The following is a 21,775-nucleotide window of genomic DNA, read 5'->3' as shown; positions in this document are numbered from 1 at the left end:
ACCCCTTAGCTATGATCAAGGTGTTTAAAGGTAGAAAAGTCTGTATTTAAACCTCACTCGCTGGGTAAGGGATGTAATGTACTTTCTCCACCTTAAAAAAAAATGTGGGTTTCCCTCTGTGGCTCAGCTACAAGATTTTATTCTGCCTGGCAGCCTTTTTAAACTTTTAAAGAGCTTTCAATGCGGCCGAGAAATGTGAACGTTGAAGACTATGGCTTCCCTCTTCTGTCCTTTCACGACATTTTTTTCTCTTTTCCCTTTGTTTTTCTTTTTCACACCTCTGGTTTCCTTGTTTCTTTCTCTTCCTCCCTGTTTTTCTCTCACTGTTGGATTTATACACTTTGTTTAGGTACCGCGTCTGTGTTACCTTGATGAATTGTTCACATTTGTTCATTATTGTGTATGGTACCACGTAATATTCTGTTTCCCACTGAAAACCCAATAAACAAATTGAACATCACTTTTAGGAATGGGAGGACTGTATGATTTTTATTACAGAACAAAATTTGCATCCAGTTATTTATTTTCTCAAATATAGTCTTTGTTGGGTTCACTTCCTTTACAAATGCAAAAGCTGCGAACAGCTTGAAAAACACATTTGACCATGAACATATTCAATTTGAAAGGCTCTAGGGTGTGCGGATTACTTGTAATGAAGTTGATTCGTACCTCCAGTTGAGTGTTTTGTGTATCAGTTTGTGTTGATTCACAAAAAGAGCGGACTGTGATTTACACATCAAAGATGGTTTTGTTTACACGCTTATGGGCTTCAAAGGGTAGTGGTGGTTTGAGGCTACTGTGTCGTGTGTACAGTAACAGTGTGCTGAATGCCTGTAGTTGATCACTACCTGGAACGTGAGGAGAATCGTCAGTTCAGAGGCATTGCTCAGCTGGTATGCACTGCAACCCCACCACCTCCCAGAATTCCATCAGCTCTCCCTCTGGAGCTCCGCTGGACTACAGTTCCCATTGTCAGTTGTCTCCAGCATGAATCTGGAGAGGGGCACGTGAGCATGGATCGTGACAGCCTTGACCAAAGTGAAACTACTATCCCACCCTCAACATGAGACGTGTTCAAGAAGGTATGTGTCTGTAAGAACTGAAACCTGGATTTAATAACGGATGCAGCATGCATGCTTCATGTATAGCTCAGTTCAGTTTATTGTTTTATGCACAAGTGTAATGAAATGCTTACTTGCATGTGTGCTCCAATACAAAGATATTAAGGAAACACCAACAACATAAACACAGAACAGCAGCAGCAACAATGAGTTAAATAACATACAACCTAAAAAAACATCAGTGTGAGCCAGTGGTAGGGGTAGAGTTCAGTAATCTGACAGCTTGTGGGAAGAAACTCTCTCTGAATCTGGAGTTTGTGCCTTTATGCTTCTATAACTTTCACCAGAGGGAAGGGGAGAGAAAAATGAGGAACCAGGATGACTGGTGTCCTTAGCGATACTTCCAGCCTCCCTGAAACAGCCAGTTGTAAAACAATCCGAAATATATATTTACTCTACTGTAGAAGAGTAAATCAGACGTTTCTGCGAGTTTAGTTGTCATTTTTTTTAAAATGTTTGCAAATAATTTCACAATAAAAGACATACATTTTCATTCCTGGCAATACCAAATGTTGTACCAAAATGTGTTTTGGCCTGTTATTGAGTTAGATCTTCAGAATTAACTTAAGAAATCACTGGTAATAACATCATGTTCTATTTGGCAAAAAAGTAGTTCCAGCTATAGTTTAAAAAGACACTTTTTCTGCAATGTAGTAAAGATACCAGATTCTGCTTAAAAAAATAAAAAATAAAATCATGCACTGTAATCATGTATTTTTTACATGATTCTTTCTTTCATTCAGAATGTTTTCTGAATGAAAACATTCAGAAACTGAACTAGATTTTTATGCAGCAGGAATGAAAAGGTTAACTGGCTCACTGCGACTGATCTGTGGGTCTGACTTCTTTGGCAGGAGAGGGATAGGAGAGAGGGACAGCTCGGGCTGTGTACAGACACACAGACTGTCAGTCCTGCAAGAGGTTGTCTGGCCGAGTCTACACAAGACTACAGGAACTGCAGGTAAGGTGGATTTTTTTCAAACAAGTTCCCTTGGATAACTCATTACGAGCAGTCTATAGAATCCCAATATTGCAGTGTGGGTATGCCAGTCAATATTCTGACAACCTTGTTACAATAATTGTTAAACTCTCTGTAGTGCTTTTCAACATGAGTGTAATGAGTAATGTTGAAAAGGGATCGCTTGTTCTCTTACCTGCAGCCCTCCACACCAGTAGTAGGCAGTGCTCTGACAACCCAGCGCAGTGGCTATTTTGCTGGTGTATTCTGCTCCAAGAGCGGGTTTCAATATAATGACTAAAAAATTCTGGTTGCGGGTGGACGGCCACACTCCAATGTACCCGCATGACGTTTCATTAATCCCAAATATACTAGGAGATATACTTCTCCTCAGTCCCTTTTTCTACTGCCTAACTGATAAGACCAGCTTTGTCAAGAGCCAGCTTAACATAATTTGTACTGCAAGTAAAATTTGAGGACAGTAACGTAAATGTCATACGGTATATAGAAAATCAGACGTATTCATTGGATGTTTCAAAATGGTGTGGAAAGGGAAGGAATGTGAGACTGGTCTTTGCCCTCTTCCCTCAGTGGTAATGTACACCTCTGTGCTGATCGTGGGCTCTGTGCTGGGCGTGTTGGCTGTGACTACGGAGCCGGCTCAAGAAATAGGAGAGAAGCCCTCTGAGCAGCCCATGCCCTGTTCTAAGGGCTGCACCTGCCTGCTCGATGACTACAGCTCCGAGCTCAATGTCTACTGCAGCTCTCGCAACCTGACGCACATCCCGTCCGACATCCCCTCCTCCACTCACTCTCTGTGGCTGGACGGCAACCTCTTCACTTCCCTCCCAGCCTCTGCCATCAAAGGCCTGCCGGGGCTGGACTTCCTCAACCTGCAGAGCGGTCAGCTGACCAGCATCGACCCCCACGCCTTTCGCGGGCTCCGGTCCCTGGCCCACCTGCACCTGGAGCGCAACCAGCTGCGTTCCCTGCCTGCCGCGGTCTTTCAGAGCGTTCCACACCTGGCCTCCCTCAGTCTGCAGAACAACCAGCTGCTGAGGATCGAGGAGGGGCTGTTCTCTGGGTTGGCCAGCGTTTGGCTCCTCAATCTGGGCTGGAACGCCTTGGTGGTGCTTCCAGAGAACAGCTTCCAGGACCTGCTGGGCCTGAGGGAGCTGATTCTGGCTGGCAACAGGCTGGCATACCTGCAGCCCCAGCTCTTCCAGGGCCTTACTGAGCTCAAAGAATTGGACCTCACAGGCAACTCCCTGAAGGTGATCAAGGCGAATGTGTTTTTGAAGCTGCAGAAGCTCCAGAAGCTCTACCTAGCCCAAAATCAGATTCACACTGTGGCACCCCGGGCTTTCATGGGTATGAAGTCCCTCCGCTGGCTAGATCTCACCAACAACCGGCTGTCTAGTGTCCATGAGGAGACGTTCCTGGGCCTACATAGCCTCCACGTTCTCCGACTATCCAACAACTCCATCAGCAACCTGCGTCCTCGCAGCTTCCGGGACCTGCAGTACCTGGAGGAGCTGCGACTGAGCTACAACAAAATCAAAGCACTTGGGGAGCGAATTTTTGAGGGGCTGAATCACCTGGAGGTTTTGGAGCTGGAGCATAACCAGATTCAGGAAGCTCGCATGGGCACTTTCCTCGGCCTTCCCCACCTGGCAGTTATAAACCTGTCAGGCAGCTGCTTCAGGAACCTCCCGGATCAGGTCTTCAAGGGCTTGTCTAAGCTCCACAGCCTCCACTTGGATAAAGGTTGCCTCACCAGAATCTCAACTCAGGCTCTGTCTGGGCTGATGGGACTCAAGCGACTCTTTCTCCAGCACAACAATATCTCCCTGATAGAGCGACATAGCTTCCTGGAACTCCCTGCACTTCAGCAGCTGGATCTCCGGTTTAACAAGCTGGAGTCTCTGTCCTCTCACATGCTCAATGGCTTAAAAAACCTGGATTACCTTCTGCTGGCTGGCAATCTAATACAGCAAGTCCCTGCAGAGATTTTCATACCCTTACAGCGGCTCTCCTGGCTGGATCTGTCTTCCAACAAGGTAGAACGCCTCCAGAACGGTACCCTGCAGCTCCTGCCCAGGCTTCGGTATCTTAACCTCAAGGACAACGCCCTCAGCAGCTTCCCCTCGGACATTCCCGCCACCTTGGAGCAGTTATGGCTAACTGGAAACAACTGGAATTGTGACTGCACCTCTAGACACCTTAGGGATTACAGCTTGAGCAAACCGCAAGTTGTCCCCCGTCAGGTGGAGACCCTGGCTGAAGGAGAGGAGCCTCACATGGTCGTCCAAGTCTTCAACAACATCACCTGCAGCAGCCCGTCCAGTTTAGCAGGCATTGACCTGCGGGATGTCAGCAGTGAACACTTCCAAAACTGTTAAGAAGGGTGAACGGAGAGAATAAGGGGTGGGGGGGGAATTTGGTCCAACCTAGAGATTCATCAAGGTGTTCAGGGTCTCCTTTGTAATTAAACGCAGACAAACCCATATTAAAACAGTGAATGGCTTGACACAGGGCTTTGCCACCCTGATCCCGCAGAGCAGAAGTTCTAGTCGTGAGGGTTTTATGGGAAAGTAAGTTATTACACCTCCCAGTTAAGCAACATATTGGTTCAATTAAGTCATTTACCTGGAACAAAAATAAGAAGAACCTGTGGCTCTGTTGCAGACCCTTGACTAAAGAGTGAATCCAAACTGCGCACGAAACAGCAGAAACAAACAAACAGTTCCAGGCAGTTGGGCCATGTATAGCTGATGATCATCCAGGTCCACAGTATTTATGGGGTGCTTAGTCAGACGTGGTAGGGCTGGGTATGTCAACCAGGCAGGCTTTTGCTGCTAGATCTTAATCCCTTTCTGCAGGGGGAATTGTTAACTAAGAATCTTTTTTTAAAATTAGGAAGGCAGGAGACCTAGCCTGGCGATGCGCAGGGCTCAGAAGAGCAGAGACGCAGTGTGACGACCCTGCTCTGTTCCCTCGTCCCTAATCAAGCTTCTGTGTTTGCGCTTAGTCACCCCAGGTGCCAAGACAAGCAGAAGCAGATAAAGACCTGCCTTCTATCCAAAACCTGGCTCCAACAGATTGCTGGAACCGAGCTATTTATAGATTAACTCTGAAGTAAGCCCGTTCTGTTGGTTTTGGAGCCAAAACTCTGTAAACATCCTTTGCGGTGGTTAAAAAGAAATAGCAACAGAACAAGAGCATTAAAATACAAAAAAAAAAAACATTTACGTTTACGCTTCAGGGTTCACTTTGCTGCTGGTGTTGCCAGTGGCACTGGTTAGCAATGAGAAGGCCAATAAGCTGCAAACAGGAGCGTCATTATCTCCCTTTTAACAAATGTTGCATCTATCCCACGTAGGGCAATGGTTGACAGATATGTCATGTTTTACAGCATAATTACAAGAAGAAAAGCATTTCACATATCCTTCCTCACTTTCCAGCGTTCCGATATTTCATTTTGCATGCCTTGGTTATCTTGATTTCTGATTACTGCCCATTGTGGTTTCCCACAGCACAATTCTGTGCATTTCTGTGCAGGAGGTGCATTTCCCCCCTCTCTCATTGAAAGACTAGAAAAAACCATGAATGCTTTAAAATGGTTTCTGCTCTATCAGAATTCTGCAGGATCCAATATGGCCACATTAATACTATGGTAAATCTTTCGTGTAGCTATTTAAACATCTGTGAGCATAGAACACCTTTTGCAATGTATCAGCTTTGCAACAGTGTTGCATAAGGATTACTGCTCAAAACCATGTGTGACCGGGATTGACATTACTGTGTAAGTCTATTTCCACCAATTTTGTGCAGAATAATTGGCCTTGAACGAACAATATATGAACCTACACCTTTTCCATGTCTGTTGTTACCGCAAGAAAACACTGAACTAGGAGGTTGGCTCTCCATGCTCTACAATTGCTGCCTAAAAAAATGTCAACTTGCCTTTTGTGTTTTAATCTTATTTTACCATTTAAATAAATCACCCAGAGACTAGAGGGTTCAATGTGATACAGCTGGAATTAGAATAAAGTAAATATTTACAGAGGGAATAGATAAAAATGGGAAAGTAAAGTGTTTCAACAGTTAAAGGGACAGCAAGGAGATAACAGCAGGACAGTTCTTACTGTCCCTGAACAGGTTAAGAACTGCAGTGGTACTGGCTGCAGAAGCCAATATCATGAAATAAAGGACCCAGTGTTTTTCTGCTTAAAGCGCCCGGAGCCGCTAGACTTGCATTTATTTTTCCCTTTGAAGTGTTTCTTGAAAGGTATTGCTGAAAATGACTGAAGTGAAAAGGGTGTCTATAGTTAATCCTTTAGAGATTGCTTTCTCAGACCTTGTTGAGCACTCATTTAAAAAAATTACATTTGTTATCAATTAACATATTTGTGCTGCTAGGGAGTTTATACTACATATGGGGTTTTAATTTAGCAGGTAGCATGTCAGCCAGCCCTTGGTTAGTTGAGGAATTGCCACCTTGTCAATTTTACAATCAGATTTCTAGTGCACGTACAATACAGTGAGATACCTCAACATACAGGGTTTAAAGAGACACTACACAAGCCGACGTGCATGAAAGACAACCAATGCAACACCGATTGCAGAAATGTTTGGTTTTTAATCGGCTACAACAGATATTTGGCTTTTGTACAGAAAAAACCAATGCACGGAAAGCAATCACAATTCCCGGATTGAAAGATTACAACCATTGGTCGCAGTAAGGCGAACTGAGGTATCTGCTTGAAGATTTTCAGGTCATGCACTGAATGATTTAAATGAAGCAACAGAGTAAAAAAAAAAAGGTGAAGGGATCCTATTACTTGCTGCAGAGGCGTTTAAACCTCTTCTTTTGGTTGCAGGTTAAACTGTATCTGATCCACAGAGGCCTCTCGCAGGATGAGTCTATCAGTCCAGACCTGCAGCAGTCGCTGCTGCATCCCTGTGGATTTCTGGACCCTCCAGAATTTCCCACGAGCACTGGGTTCCCTCCATGAGGTTAATTTAATACTGGCCCTTGAACCCACCCCACAACTCCCTGATAACCAAGAGCAGAGCCATGAACAATGTAACCTAGAGAAGTGTTCTCTGTGAAATATCCACTTCCACCCAACAAAAGTAGTTTCGGTCTGCGAGAGAATCGTGGAAAGACTGGGATATCATTTGGTAAGAATAGTCAGTTTCTTTTGTTCCAACAAGATTTAAAAAAAGTCCCACATCCCGTTTCCCCAAGCACAAAGGAGAATATGGACCACTGTGCAGCACTTTTAACGATGAATTGCTAAATTGTTTAAATTTAAAGTAATAAAAAAAAAGTAAAAAATAATCATTTTAGCATTGCCATTTTTGCATTTTGTTTGTGAAACCCACCGGCTTTGGAAGAGCCGGTTGTGTGCTTATCTTTCAGCAGGGGGGGGGATCACTCAAGCCGAGGCAGCCCTCGCTAAATAATCCTACCCCCAGCAGGGCTCAGCTGAGCCACCTGGGGAATCCTGTTCACAGTGGGCCAATGACATGGCCCAGCCTCGAACCCGAAACTTTATGAGTGTTCTCACAGGTTCTTCCCCTGATGGATTTCATTTGTACCAAAAGGCTGTTTCTGCGATTTGAAAACGAAGAACACTGCCTCACGGGATTTCTTCAGACAGATTCGTATTCGCTCCGCTGCTCGTTCGGCTGCCCTCTCCTCCTGCCTGACGTGGCCTCTTTCGTGTCTCGGCCTATTCGTGTCAGGAGCACAGGCATCTGGGGGCGTCTGCCCTCCTGCCCGCTTGTCTGATCGCTGGCGAACCCCTCGCCCTGTCCCAGCTTGTCTAGGGTGGCACAGTCACCCTCCGTCAGGAATGGCCATCATGAACACACCTGAAACAACAGCCAGAAGACAGACGGGGTGGTCAGTATCAAGTTTACTTTCAGGAAGAGCTGAGAGGGAGGTGGCTGTTTCTTAGGTCGAGAAAAAGTCAACTTCTCTTTGTGTCTTGAAGTGCTTTAAGATGTGAAAGAAATAGGCTTGAGCCAGGAGAGAAGTGTTCAGGTTGGATACTCACCAGCCTAGGCTAGGAGTGTGCCCAGGCCTTCTCTGTTTCAGTCAGTCTCTCCAGGCCTTCGGATATCATGCGCAGTGTTCTCCCTAGAAAGGGAAATGGCACAGACAGGCAATGAGACAGCTGCAGGCTCCTAAACACAGCTATTCTCCACCCCTACCCAAGGTGGTTTGAAACAGTTCACCCACTGGCAAGATACAGCAGTGGAAGGGAATGTTTTCTCTCCTTCGAAAACGCCTATTCCAGAACCTTCTCCGGCAGTCCTCTCAGACTCTTACCCATCTCGTCGTGATAGGCTTCCAGTTTGGCAGTGAGCTCCGACAGGCTGAGAGACTTCAGGCCCTCCTTGCATACATCGCCGCCTGCAAAACACGCAGTGTCAGCAGCCTGCGTGGGCAATGTGTGCTCGTTGTGAGTGGAGTACTAACGATTTGTGCGATGAGTGTTCTCAATCTGCCTTTGGGCCAGTCTACTTTGGGAACTGCTGGCTACACATGGGATAGCCACCTTTCCTTGAGCAGACTCAAGAAGCTTCAGGCACGACGAAGCCGCCATCAAGCATCTGCAGCTAGCACCCGAACGAAACATACTCCAGTATTTCTGTTTCTAGTTCGGAGGATCTCCCGTGCACAGTACCAGTAAAAATGAGGCTGTGTGAATCCGCTGCCTGGCAGTAGGTATTACGGATTGGCTCGTGGCGTTCGGAACGGAGGTGGGGTTTGTGGGGTCCTGTGGTGCAAGGATAAGCAGGTTCACTTGCCTTTACCTCCCGTCTCCACCCTCGCTCTCGCGCGGCCCTCCAGGCAGCGCCCGATGACGCTGTCCGTCCGTAGTCGGGAGACGAGCTCCGCCTCGCAGGCCCTGCCAGACACCAGGGTTCAACAACTGTCACTCAACAGCTCACGGCAACGGGCCACACTTTGGCCTTTGGTGAATTGACGATAGTCCCACCGGTTTGCCCTACCGGCCCATTACCCCCGTTTTAGCCACCCCCCACTTCTTCCCCCGTCCTGCACCCCATCTCTCCTGCTGCTGGGTCGGCACCAAGTCCCAGACTCACCAGGGCCAGATTTTGGTGTTCGTAGGCCTTAGGCACTTTCACTCCGAAATGTGCAAAACGAGGGGTAAACGCCAGTTGAATCACGTTGATTGACATGATGCGCTTTAAACTATTCTCATGCTAAACCACGTGACTGATGGAGCGAGTCGAGCCACCATCACTTCGATACTTCTAGTTCCCAGAACAGCCGCTAGATAGCGCATGATGATTGATTTGGAACACCTAGAGACGATTGCAAGCATGTTGTTTCAGCTCGTTTTTCGTTAGTCACTAGTGTTTCCCTCCTTCGTAGGTTCTATGCACTGTGCCTACAGTGCCTAATGGGAAATCCGGCGAATCCTGAGACTCACTGCACTTTCTGCAGGGCTCTCCCGGTCTCCTGGATCAGCTCACGAGTGTCCAGCAGCTCCTTGTGAACTCTCCTCCAAGCCATCTTGTCGTCCATCAGGCAGCTCTCCATCACAGTGCGCAGCTCCCGCTCCTGGGACACCTGGCCCTGCAGCAGCTGCAACTCCTCGCACTTCTGCCGGGGGCACAGAGAAACAGACAGCGTTTTATGCCGTAGTCATCACTCAAGCATTAGTTGCTGCAACTAGTAGCCAAGTAGAACCAAGCCAACCACTAGCATTAATAGTACAGAAGAAACTAAAAACAGATTTTCTGGTCCTGCATGGCCACTGGGAAGCAGCACTCAGTGTACAATTACATTCTCAACCAGGCTAAACTCATGCCCCAGCAGCTACAACAGTGTCACAACTGCATTGCCTTTTTGAACATTTTAAGGTCAAAGAGATTTTTTTAAAAATCTGCACAGCTATAAGCCATCCTCGGTTCTCTCTGCTTGTGGCCCGGCGATCAGGCCACACGAGGGTGTTTTACACATGGCGGTGGCCGAGACTCCGCGGGCGGGGGGGGCAGTGGCCCGCCCTCACCTTGTGCAGCTGGATGGCCATCTCCTGCATTTCGGCCTCCAGCTGGTCGGCGTACGCCTGCTCCAGGGCATCACTGGGGGGCGGGGCGCTGCTGTGCCATCGCGCGATCGCCGACGTCATCTTCCTCTTGGGCCCAAACAGCCTGGGAGGGAGGAGGGTTTATCAGCCAATCCCAGTGCTCAGGACCTCCCCCCAGCCCCCCTCCCTGAGAGCACGGCCAGCTGCAGACTTGTGGAGTCTGACAGATAAGCCTGTTTGACGGTTTAAAGCAGGAATCTAATTAAAACGCCCTGTTCTCATAACATGTGATATCCAAGTCTATCAGTAGCTATATAGACTGTGTCACACCCTTCCCCTTTCAGTGTGTTCTTGTCCATCAGTGCAACTCTTTTGTCTCCAGACAAGACGACTACAAATGCCAGCACTGATGTTTCCCTGAAGACACATACCAATGATTTCATTAGCCTGGGAAAGCGATTGTCAGGCGGAGCGAGTGAGAGGATGTTCTACTCAGGCGGAGAATCGATACTGCCAGCGCTCAGCAGTGTCAGCAGAATCATTTTAGGTTGCCCAAACGCCGACTACTGGACAAACTGCTGACATTGAAAAGGTCATTTCACAAGCCTGTCGGTGCACGTTTTTTGGCGTTGGGGTTCCTGCACGTAGAAGAGCCTGAGAGAATGTCAACCCTGAGCCGGCAGGCAATCGTCCACAACAGGACGCCCGATCTCTCGCCCTGTGGGGTGTGGTGAGGGAGGGCCAGTGGGAGCACACTCACGTGATGCCCACTTCCTTCAGGTCGTTCTCAGTGAGGGTGAGGAAGATGCGCAGGTCGATGTCCTGCTCCTCCAGCAGGGGGAGGTATCGGGAGAAGCCGAACTGCTCAAGGAACTCGGCCAGATCCTGAGACGGAACCATGCAAACGAGAAATGGAACAAGATGAGAGCCCTGCCCTCATCCTGAAACCGGTTGTCCCAGGGCTACTGCACAGGTGAACCACGTCTTCCTTCTGTGTCTCACAAAGAAAATACACCATCTAACCTCGTTCATACCCCAATTATGTACCTGGCATTCTTACAATAACAAGCAAATCCATTTTGACGTAAAACAAAGCATCACAACAATAACAAAACAAAACAAAAAAGTGTTTAATTTCTGTGAAAAAATTCATGAAGATGCACAAGGTAATAAAACTAAACGACTGTCACTGTTGCATTCTAGGAAGGTCCTGTGTATGGCTTTCACAGTGATTAATGCCGGCACCCCTTGGGCAATCCCAGTCATAAAGGGCCAGCGACCTGACTCAGGCTCATGCCAGCAACATCTGGGCCACAGAGCTAAGCCTACACTCAGAGCAAGGGCATTTACTGGCCGAGCCACACAGGAGCCCCAGAGTTTTAAATGCTATTTTCTTCCTTGGTTTTGTCTCTCAACCACCTGTATTTAAAACACCCTGTATGTTATCCTAAGCCCAGGGCTGAACCTTGAACATCATCTGAATACCTTTAAAAGCATGAAGTAAGTGCCCTTGATTTCAACGTCCATTAAAGTGACTTGGGCCTCCAGCCTGCCAGTCGGGCAGCTCAGTTTGTAACCTACGACTGGCCATCAGATTGAAGCCTGGACGTAGCCCGGGCATCGGAGCGTACACGCTGTCGAAGCCGCTGTCCGAACACACGACACATGCCTTGGGACCCGTGTAGGCCGGAGCCTGGCTGGCCAGGACGCCCGGCCCACAATTCCCGGTGCCGGCGGTCCGCGGGCTCTCGCTGCTGCTGTTGCGGCTCTTGTTTTTGTCGTGGCCCTTGCTGAGCCGGCGACTGGAGCTCTTCTTGGCCCGATCGGAGTCCTGGGAGAAGAGAAGGTGTGGGTCAGAACAGCGACGGCACAATCCCGTACCGCCATCCGCACCGCGGGCCCTGCAGATGGCCTCCTGGGACAAGCCAACCAGAGTGAGGTACTATTGTATTCTCTTCTGCTTGCCCCCTCGCGCAAACCCACGACAGCAGCCACGGTCACAGTCGTCACAAAACAGTAGACGCACTTTGCTTTATCAGGAGATCGCTTTGCTAAACGCCCACCTAAAGAAACCTGGTGCTGGTGGGGATGTGAGTGAAGGACCTGAGGCCTGCGGTCTCGAGGACAGGCAGTTAGCTTCACCTGCTGACCATCGACACCGTTTCAAACACCCGCTAAGTCAACCACAGGAGAACGTGATCAAGAAGGAACAAAGGTTCCTCAAGTCTAAACCGAACGCATTTCGTGAGCTTTGTGTCAATGATCGACAGAACCCTTTTGCCCAGAGTCGAGTCTGGAGGCGCATCTCGTAGTCGCAGGGCCCGCCTGGCCTACCTCGTTGCTCTCCAGGGAGCCGTCCCGGCTGAGCCCGAGCAGGCCCGGGATCCCCTCGCTGCTGCTGCCGCTGCTCCGCATGGTGGGCATGTCGTTGTCGAAGAACGGGCTCTCGTCTGCGGAGACAACACAGACCTGCGTCTCAGACCGCGGGGCCGAGCCCGAGAGCAATCGCCAGTCGCCTTTCGCAAAACGCGCTTGTTGAACTCATCGATACCTGACGACGCATAGCGGAGGGGAAGAGTAAGCGAATTAAGGGCATCATGTCCAAATCCGGTCAGATGTCTGACGTTTCATTCCGTTCTGACTCTTATTCCATCCGTAAATATTGTTTATATCCAGTGATGTGTGTACTTCCTAAATCAGGAGCAGGTAACCCCAAACTGAGAGCCAAATGGAATTAAAAAAAGGTGCACATCTAGGTCATACTGCAGGTACGATCTGATGCAGTGAGCACAGCCTGGACACAGAAACAGGACACAGGTAGACCTGGGTGTCCGAGAGGACAGCATCAGCGACCACAGCCTGGACACAGAAACAGGACACAGGTAGACCTGGGTGTCCAAAGAGGCCAGTCTCAGTGACCACAGAAACAGGACACAGGTAGACCTGGGTGTCCGAGAGGACAGCATCAGCGACCACAGCCTGGACACAGACACAGGACACAGGTAGACCTGGGTGTCCAAAGAGGCCAGTCTCAGTGACCACAGAAACAGGACACGGGTAGACCAGGCTGCCCAGAGAGGACAAGCTGTGCTCCCATTGCCAGCAGAGAGAAATACTGACCAAGCTGTTCTTCCTGCTACCCTGCAATAAATACTCAGAGAACGGACAAACATTCCTCCCTAACATAATGAATCTAATCCCAGAAATTCCAGACCTGCCAGAATCGGAGCAGCTTCCCACACTACTGGGGGGACTAGAAGCTCAAGCACGGGGCAGCCCAGGGTGTGATCTCACCTCTGCTGCTGTTGCTCTGGACGTCCAGCTCGTTGATGGGCGAGGTGACGTCGCGGTTGCGGAGGCCGTCGCTCTGCTCCCCTTCGTTGTGGAAGGTGACGTACCCAGGCAGCGCCGCAGTGGGCTCTGGGAAACACAGGGAATCACTTCCTCGAGGGGGCAGCCCGTGCCAGCCTCCGCCAGCCACAAGTGTGAAACAAATCCACTAACCACCCGTGCATGTTTTTCAATGCTCTACGCCTCAAAAGGAATTCCACATTCCAGAGAACCCTCGATTGCAGACTGAAGATTCACACACCGAGCTCGATGTAAGTTCTTTAAATGCAATTTCTTCAGAATGAGCTACATGAAAGGTGCTTGAATCAGCAATTGGAACGTATTTTTTTTTTTATGTCAACAACATTTATATAGGTCATGCCTTAATGAATTCAAGAAATGATGAGTGTAACCCTTCCCAAATCAACACCTGACATACCTGACAACCAAGATCTGCAGCTTTTACTGCTCAGGTCTGTGGCGTTTTTCTTGTGCAAGAAGAAAAGGCTCAACTGCCTCCTATCGTCTGTAACCTAAACCTGCCAGCTTCCTGTTGTGTTCATGTGGCATTGGGTACTGATATCTCATAGCCTTTGAACATGCTGCTCTCCATCTGGAGGTAGCTGAATTTTTCACCACCAGTCTGTCACATTTCAACACCGTGATTAACAACTGCACTCCCAGTTCTAAACTGGTATGAGCTTTTAAAATCTTTTGGTTTTTTTCCTGATGACTTTTAAGGGTAGGCTTGGTCTGAGGTAAGTTCATAAGCCTCTCGGGGCGTTCCCAGAGGGCACCCTTTGAGGAAGGGAGAGTACCGCAGCGCCTGCTTGGAACTCGGAACTTGGCGATGGCCTGGGGACCATCGTGGATGCTGGGCCCTTTGACCTTGCTGCGGCTGGGGCGCGGCCTGCGGGGGGCGCTGTCAGAGTCTTCCGACGAGCTGAGGTCTTCGAAGTGCCCTGGGGCCAAAAGAGAGAAAGAGCGTCATCTGTTTGAGGAAGACCAGTGTTCCAGCTGTTGGGTGCGTGACCATCAGACAAATCTATCCCTGAGGTATGACTGAGAAAAACAGATGCTGAGGTCTTCAATATTGATTGTTAAAAGCAGCCACTGGGTTTGCATGAAGCCAAAAGCCTTATCTAGCTGTCAAATTCAATGATCCTCCTAATCTGATTCCTAGTACCATTCTAGGTTTCTTGCAGAACAACAATTCTTACTCTGATCCTTTAATACCCCCTCTATCTTCCTGCTTTTGATCCAATTGTACTCTTTATCCTCTGTGATGCACAATAATCTCCACACCTTTCTATATAAATTCACATCAGGGAGACCAGGTTTACTGATAATGAGCTCAACTACTCGATAAGTAGTATAAGCTTTGAGCCCAAACCGTTGAGCACAGTACTTCCCCTCCAGTTAATTGACCTGCCATATAAACGTGTACAAATATAAGTTAATCAAAGCGTCAGCTAGAATAAAACATTTCTTTCTAATATAAGCTGCCCACCACCTTCCAGCAGTGTTTGAAAATGTTGTGATGGTTTGTGTTAGCTGGGTTATCCAATTCAAGTGTTGAGACCAGGGTTGAGAACCACTTGTTGAGAGCATCCAGTCATTGGAAAGTACAGGTAAAGCTCACTAAAGCCAACTTGGGGTTCCCCATCACTAGTCAAGAAAACCTGAAAGCCCATCTCTCTTGGAACGGCAACCTGGAAATTCCCCAAATTCACAAGAATGAGACTTGAACAAGCACCAGCAGACGTAATCCCCTCTAGAACCACATCTTGCAACCATGGTGATGTAAAATTCATGTTCACGCAGTCTTGAAAAAGCAGCAGAAAGGATCTGCAGAGGACTGGCAGGAGGAGCAGTTCTGTTGGAATATACTTTGATCCAGTCTGAGCGCTACATACCCTTACTGTTAGCCCGCGGTGTTAGAAGGCACTGATCTGTTCCGAAGAAGGTGTCATCTTTCTGTTTTTAGCTTCCTATAAAAATCATCAATTCAGAAGAAAGACATCTGCGCCTCGGATGTGATGAACCCTCTTGTTAACCGATTTGGTTCCCTTGTTTGATGGTATGGGACCTAGGTTAAGGTTCCCTGCTGTATCGCAGCTCTGAAAATACAGAATCGGTAGCTGCTGCTGCATTGGTACCTGGCTTGGGGCGCATGGCGACCAGGTGCATGTCGATGAGGCTGGCGATTTTGGTGTGCCCGTAGAGCATGGCAAGGGCCCGGGCCGTTTCTCCTTTGGCATTCCTTTCATCCACCTTCACCCCCTGAGACACAGACACAGGTTCAATCACCTCCCGTTGCCTCAAGCAGCCTCCACATGGCCCCACCGTGTCACTAGACCAGCCTCATTCGGATCCCAGCTTGAATGCTTACATGTTCTAGGAGGTACTGCACAATGATTTCATGGCCAGATGCAGCGGCTTCCATTAAGGGAGTGAAGCCAGATATGGGTTCCCTGTGAGAGGAAGAAAATGAGGCTTATGCAGCAGATCAAATCTCTGTGACTCAAGGACAATGCTTTTCTCTGTGCAGCAGGCTGGTCAGAGCAACCTGTTATTGATCATCCTGCAAGCTCTGTGGCACCTACAGTATAGGTGGGTGGGCACTAGCTAGAGCAGCAGTTTGCCCATACTACAAGGTCACAGATCCTCAAGTCAAGAGTCTGAGCTGCAAGCAACAGATGATGCATTGGCCCACTCAAACCACCGATCTGTAGCACCACTGGGCCACTTTTGAGCCATCATTGGGAGAATCCTGGTCACAGCTGCCTAATTACATTCCCAAGACTCAAACCTGTAATTCCCGGACTATATTTCTCAGGGTACAGACAGCTGGCTAAAGAAACCTTTAGTCTTGAACAAACTCAAGGGTCAGACTTCGGCTCAACAATGAAATATAGCTGCATGATCACAATAGTACACAGATCAAAGAGGTGCACCTCCTAGCCAAACTGTGACTGATCAATAAGAGGCAGTTAAACGGGCAAGATAGGCCAAATTGCCCCCTCTCATTTGTAACCATTTGTATCCATGCTATAAAGAGACTCACCTGACATTGGCATTAGCGTTGTTGTCCAGGAGGAACTTGACCATCTGTTGGTGTCCAGTGCTGGTACAGTGGAACAGGGCTGTCCACCCCCTCCTGTCCTTCTGCTCTACCTCTGCTCCTTGCTTTCAGAACACAGGACGGGGGGGAATTCAAGTACGTCAGTCTCTTGTCGAGATATTCACGGAAGCACTATCAATAACCGTCCAACCACCAATTGTGCAAGACGTGGCCACATGGCACTCTACATCAAAACCTCTCCGAAGCCGAGATGTTTGTTGAAAAGTATTACCGTGATGAGTTGCATCTCTCTAAAGGGAAAGTCAGCAGAGAAGCAGTGAGACTACAGGGTGAGATGGTGATGACAGTGGGGTCGTGATCTTAACCTGAATTCACCAGAAAGCATCTCGGGCCACAGCAGGACCAATTTCACGTCTGCGGCGGCTGGGAAAGCGCAGAAAGAGCGCGTGAAACCAGCGCCGTACGACAGGACCGCAAGGGCTGCTGTGATCATAGTCCCTGCCAGTAAAGCCCAGGCTCTGACCTGCAGGAGGAAGTAGGCGATACTCTCGTTGCCGCAGCTGGCCGCCAACATGAGGGGCGTCTGCCCCTTGGCCGTGGTGGCGTTGACCCTGACCCCCGCCTCCAGCAGCAGGTTGGCGATGTTGTCGTGCCCGATGTAGGCGGCGTACATCAGGGGCGTCCAGCCGCCCAGATTCTTCCCGTTCAGGTCCACCTCCCGCCTGAGCGGCGAAGAAAAGCGATCAGTCGGCCAGTTGAGATGGAAAGGGTTTCCCTGCGCTCTCGCAGATGGGCCCTCCTACTTCTGAAACTCACCGCTACCAGTTCTGAACAGCATTCTATTCCTAACAGACAGGCAATTTAGGATGACGCCAGACTTGGACCCACAGCTATAAGGTCAATGGAAGGTGGAAGGAAACAAGAGCACAAGCAGAAAACTTGGAAACTTCACTCAAAAAGGCACCCCAGTGGGCAGCAGTTATAACCACCAGAGGCTCTGTGCAAGTTCCTTTCCACAGCCGATCCTTCTCTCTGCATTAATATTAGCAAACACTGAGGCATCGATCCTTAAAATCTTAAGAAGTGTGTCTTACGTGGGATGCCGGTCCCAGATGCAGGGGAGGGGTTTTAAAACGGCAGATAAAAAGGAATCTGCTGAACAGAGCTCATTCTCAGAGCTTTCCGTCAATCTACAAGGTTTTAAGCAAATGAAGTGAACGGAAATAAAGAATCAGTTGGGGTTCCGGTGGGGAGATTCGTCAGCAGACACAGAGTACAGGGAAACAAAGCTCAGAGAGGGGTGAGAGGGACCAAGGAAGAGTTAGGAACTGTTATCAATTCAATTCACCGCTCCCTGCTTCAAGTCACAGTGACCTTTCAAACTCAATGATCCTTATCGGTATGATTGAGGAATTACAGTGCTATCAAAGCAGGACCTAGCAAGACATTTACTACAGAACCATTATTGTTATTTCAGAGAGTCAGTCTCAGGCGTTTGTCAGACGATCATGTACTGCAGCTCTAGTCTATTTTATCCCCCTTCTTCCCCAGTAGGATTGACAGCTGCTCTGATTCGGGCAGGTGTAGAAACGGAAGGATGTCTAATCCTGCTGTATTTCTTTCGGGAGAGCAGAAAGTGCATCTCCGTCTCTGCTTCTCCCGGCAGACAGAGAGAGAGAGAGCACATCCTACCCTGCCTTGTGTCTTTTGGAAGGGATCTCCAGGACTCTTACTTCCAGAAAGACATCCGGAACCAAGATTATCCTTACACTAGGAGCACATCATCCATCACAAACCACTTGAAAAAACGAAGAACGCAAGGGTTTCAGCTCTCAATAATCAGCCAATTTCCTTTCTTCATCCTCTCCATTCATTTCCAGATTTGAGCTTTTCACACTTCTCCTAGACCTTATCCTCCGGATTTCACTTCATTCAGAATCCTGCTCACCCTCCGGGCTCATTCTCACCTGGTCTTTCTTTTGTCCCCTCTGGTGCTGAATATTCCTGCACCTGTTGTCTCTCTCCCTCACGCCTGTGCATATCAATGCGGAATTAACCCCCTACTGGTCTGACTGAATGACCTCGATTACGAGTTTTACAAAGGCAGGTTAACACCTGCTCTTATGTGGATGTCTGCTGGCTGGGACAGAATAGCAGTTACACTCTGGCATAACGAATTGTCGAAGAAAAGTCTTCACTCAGGTTAGGTGTGGTCAGGCCGAGTCCTTTATTCATGCGCATGAGGAGGATAGATCATGCAGATCTGAGAGCAATCTCTCATACAGATCTACAAACATCTAACTCCCCGAGATGATAAATGCAATGAGTTTTATACAGTAGACACACACAGGAAAGCTCACTCCAAGTTTCCATATTAGGAGATGTTTTTTCTCTCTACAAAGATTTCTTTGTAACTGACCACGTTCTTCTTAAGAAGCAGTTCTACCTTGCATACGGACAATTCTACCTTGCATACGGACAAAAGGAAGTATAAAAATAAAAGGTGTGAAAATGAGCTAGACATTCTGCGGTTTGTAATCAATGTCAGAAGGTCAAATAATATGCTTGAATTATCCTTTTATACTGTTGCTAAGCAAAAGGCATATGAGCTAATGAAAAAGTCACTATTTTATATACTTAATAAAAAGGCAAATGCTGAAATTCTTCCTCAAAACAAAAGATCCTCCGATGTCCTACCCCCTCTGGGGCAAGCTTCAGCAACCCCCCCCGGCCCGACTCCCACCTGCCGATGCACTCGGCCACCACGTCGTACTGGCCGATGGAGCAGGCCGTGTGCAGGTCCAGCGGCACGTCCAGCTCCTCGGGGTGCACGAGCGGCGCCGCCCCCAGCCACACGGACAGGCTGGCCCCCAGCTGCTCCGACTCGCTGGCCTCGTCGCTCAGCTCCGACATCCTCCTGACGGAGAAATCGGCCGGTCAGTCAGGCTTCACCTCACCAGGTGCTCTCCCTCTCCGTTACCCCCAGTACCCCCCTGGAATCCCCGCCCAGTCCACCCACGGGCTGTGTTCATTAACCAGCACAATTACCGTCTAGAAGACACTTGGTATACCACCATATTGTCCACTCAGTTTGGCTGAGTTTTGCTTTTCCTTTTCTGCTGATTTTTTTTTTTAGAAAGCAGCCTGAACCTGTCTGTTTTCTGACGCAAGCCTGGACCTGGTTAGTAAGTACAGGGATGGGAGGCACCCAGGAAGAATCAGGATGCTGCTGTAAGGGGAGTTGGTGGACCACTAGGTGGCACTCTTCCATGTGGACCACAATGTCACAGAGTGTTGAAGAGACAGTGTGCTAAGTGGGGTCCAGTCAATTGGAAAAGGTAGTTTTTCACTCTCTTAATTCGCACTGAGCCAAACAAAAAGTAACATGATATGAAGTAAACTGTTTCCAATTCCGATGCTACAAATAAAATACTGGCAAGAAGCTTCGGTTATCTGGTTGTAATATTTAGATTTAAGGTTTTTCTTGCTGCTATTTATTGCAGTGCATGTGCTATCAGTGTATCTGTGGTGCGATTTTACACAAATTCAATCGTCAGCTTTGTTTGTGAACATCTAATTAACATTTCAGTTAAGAAAAAAATACAATTTTTGTGCGACCGTTTAGTACCCTAGCTATTTTAAGTTGAATGCAGCGCTTGTGTATAGCGGTTGCTTCGCAATGCTTCGGTCCCGAGTTTGAATCTGGTCTTTAAATACCGTCTGTGTGGAGCTAGCATGATCTCTCCCTTGCTCATCTGGACTTCCTCCGCGTATTCTGGTTTCCTCTCGCAGTCTAAAGATGAGCTATCTAGGTTCACTGGCATCTCTAAATTATCCGCCTATGTGTACGAGAGAGACTATGTATGCCTGCCCTGCGATGGAAAGGCATCCCGTCCGGGATTAATCCTGTCCATTGTGTGTCGGGTTGGGATCGGAGTCCCCGCGACCCTGGATTGGTTATCGGAAAAAAAAAGAAATAATGGACCCCGAACTAAATCGAGTCTCGAAGCAAGTGGCTAAGTTTCATCGATTAATTCCATGTACCGAGCTCTACCCTCTTGCTGTCCGTCAAACACTTAATCACAAGTGCATTTGATCCGTGAAAATGCTTCCGTGTAGCCTGGAGAAAAAAAAAGATTAAATACCTTATCACTCAATTTGCTGTAGTCTTTGTCTGATCTCCACGTAATGGACGTTTCAGGGCTTGCAGATCAACCACTCGCCACCTCAATAAACAAACCCAAGTTACAGAGTCACTCGTATATTTGCACCTTCGCTCCAGGAAATTGCTTTCCTTAAAAGCTGGGATCTGTAGTCATTCCCTTTTCTCACTTTGAAGAACTACAGGGAGGAACTCGTCTGCAATAAACTACATTTCCCGTGACCCCGCGTCATAGCCAATCCAAAGTATTTTTTTTTGTGACATCAAGAGCCTTCTGTAATATCTTTGGTTGAAATTAACGGACACAAGGTCTTTTATACGCAATGTAGTTCTGGATTTTTTAAAGCAATAATAAAAACAAAAAAAATCAAATAATAATAATAACCTAGGATTTTTATTTAGAAAAATAACTACGAAAGCTAGTTTTTTTGCTTGAAGGACCTTGCAGTGTCTACAACTGTAAATTAGTTTGAGGGTGTTTAATAAAGAGTCTTAAAGAAAAGGAGTAAAATAAATTGACATTCCTTAAATGAAAGACATTTGCCTGCTTAGCCAGCAATAGGTATTTGGCATCTTTATAGCGAAGGAGTAATAAATTATCTCTAGAAACTGGGTTTCTATACATTTCCTGGATTGGGAAGCGCAGTGGCGCACCTTGTGTTGCCTTGGTAACCGAGAAGCTGCGCAGCTGCGTGTGTTAATTGCAAGAAGTGACTGCGGCTGTAAGTTTTCTGTTAAAGACTTTCTGCGTGTAAAAACATCGGAAATGCTATCGGACACTTGGGCGAAACACCGTTCATGATATTGCGTTTGTTTTAAACGTGTTGAAGAACTTCTAAGGTACGCATCTCACATCCTTTTTAAAATTGTTTCAACTGCCTGCATTTGCGTCATTCGAGCTGCTCACTGGGCACTTCGCTGTCGGTTAAAATGTATGCACTTGTTTTTGGTATGACGTTCGTGGTTGGTACCCTTTTCTTTAACGTTTTTTGGGGGGTTCTGTTGGTAGTGTGCAGCAGTTGTTGATGTGGTGATCACTGTTTT

At 47.9% G+C, this 21,775-nt stretch overlaps 3 protein-coding genes across 3 annotated transcripts in view; 2 read left to right on the top strand and 1 right to left on the bottom strand.

Annotated features, from left to right (window-relative positions):
* The first annotated feature begins 1,108 nt into the window (after nt 1-1,108).
* igfals (insulin-like growth factor binding protein, acid labile subunit) lies at nt 1,109-5,330 on the top strand. The gene is made up of 2 exons (XM_088936781.1): nt 1,109-2,082; nt 2,671-5,330. Exons 1-2 carry the CDS (start codon nt 1,920-1,922, stop codon nt 4,479-4,481), a joined length of 1,974 nt encoding a protein of 657 aa, XP_088792907.1. The 5' UTR covers nt 1,109-1,919; the 3' UTR covers nt 4,482-5,330.
* Nucleotides 5,331-6,704: 1,374 nt separating this feature from the next.
* On the bottom strand, nt 6,705-20,866 carry anks3 (ankyrin repeat and sterile alpha motif domain containing 3). Its single transcript, XM_088936782.1, has 17 exons — nt 20,715-20,866; nt 19,313-19,486; nt 17,093-17,291; nt 16,552-16,673; nt 15,877-15,958; nt 15,644-15,767; nt 14,303-14,446; nt 13,449-13,574; nt 12,489-12,604; nt 11,824-11,985; nt 10,915-11,039; nt 10,137-10,278; nt 9,555-9,727; nt 8,905-9,005; nt 8,423-8,506; nt 8,148-8,230; nt 6,705-7,962 (listed from the first exon to the last, which is right to left on the bottom strand). The coding sequence occupies exons 2-16, from the start codon at nt 19,480-19,482 to the stop codon at nt 8,157-8,159; spliced, it is 1,944 nt and encodes a 647-aa protein (XP_088792908.1). The 5' UTR covers nt 19,483-19,486; nt 20,715-20,866; the 3' UTR covers nt 6,705-7,962; nt 8,148-8,156.
* LOC148818582 (dynein axonemal assembly factor 8) overlaps nt 20,305-21,775 on the top strand; it is a 22,686-nt gene continuing 21,215 nt past the window's right edge. The window contains exon 1 of the mRNA XM_088936883.1: nt 20,305-20,430. Coding sequence (XP_088793009.1) covers nt 20,305-20,430 — 126 coding nt within the window. The remainder of the gene's footprint in view (nt 20,431-21,775) is intronic.

This window comes from Atractosteus spatula, chromosome 18 (assembly GCF_055471065.1).
Source record: "Atractosteus spatula isolate fAtrSpa1 chromosome 18, fAtrSpa1.hap1, whole genome shotgun sequence".
Classification (NCBI taxonomy): Eukaryota; Metazoa; Chordata; class Actinopteri; order Semionotiformes; family Lepisosteidae; genus Atractosteus; species Atractosteus spatula.
Note: the sequence above shows the minus strand (reverse complement) of the source record. Positions and strands in the feature narration are given on the sequence as shown.

Excerpts from the sequence above, each read along its gene's own strand:
- igfals (XM_088936781.1), top strand. The coding sequence starts at position 1,920 with ATGAAAAGGTTAACTGGCTCACTGCGACTGATCTGTGGGTCTGACTTC. Across the intron at positions 2,083-2,670 it reads CAAGACTACAGGAACTGCAG|TGGTAATGTACACCTCTGTG; the intron begins GTAAGGTGGATT and ends CTCTTCCCTCAG.
- anks3 (XM_088936782.1), bottom strand. The coding sequence starts at position 19,482 with ATGTCGGAGCTGAGCGACGAGGCCAGCGAGTCGGAGCAGCTGGGGGCC. Across the intron at positions 12,605-13,448 it reads CCAGAGCAACAGCAGCAGAG|ACGAGAGCCCGTTCTTCGAC; the intron begins GTGAGATCACAC and ends TTGTCTCCGCAG. Across the intron at positions 9,006-9,554 it reads AGAGCCCTGCAGAAAGTGCA|GGCCTGCGAGGCGGAGCTCG; the intron begins GTGAGTCTCAGG and ends GGTGTCTGGCAG.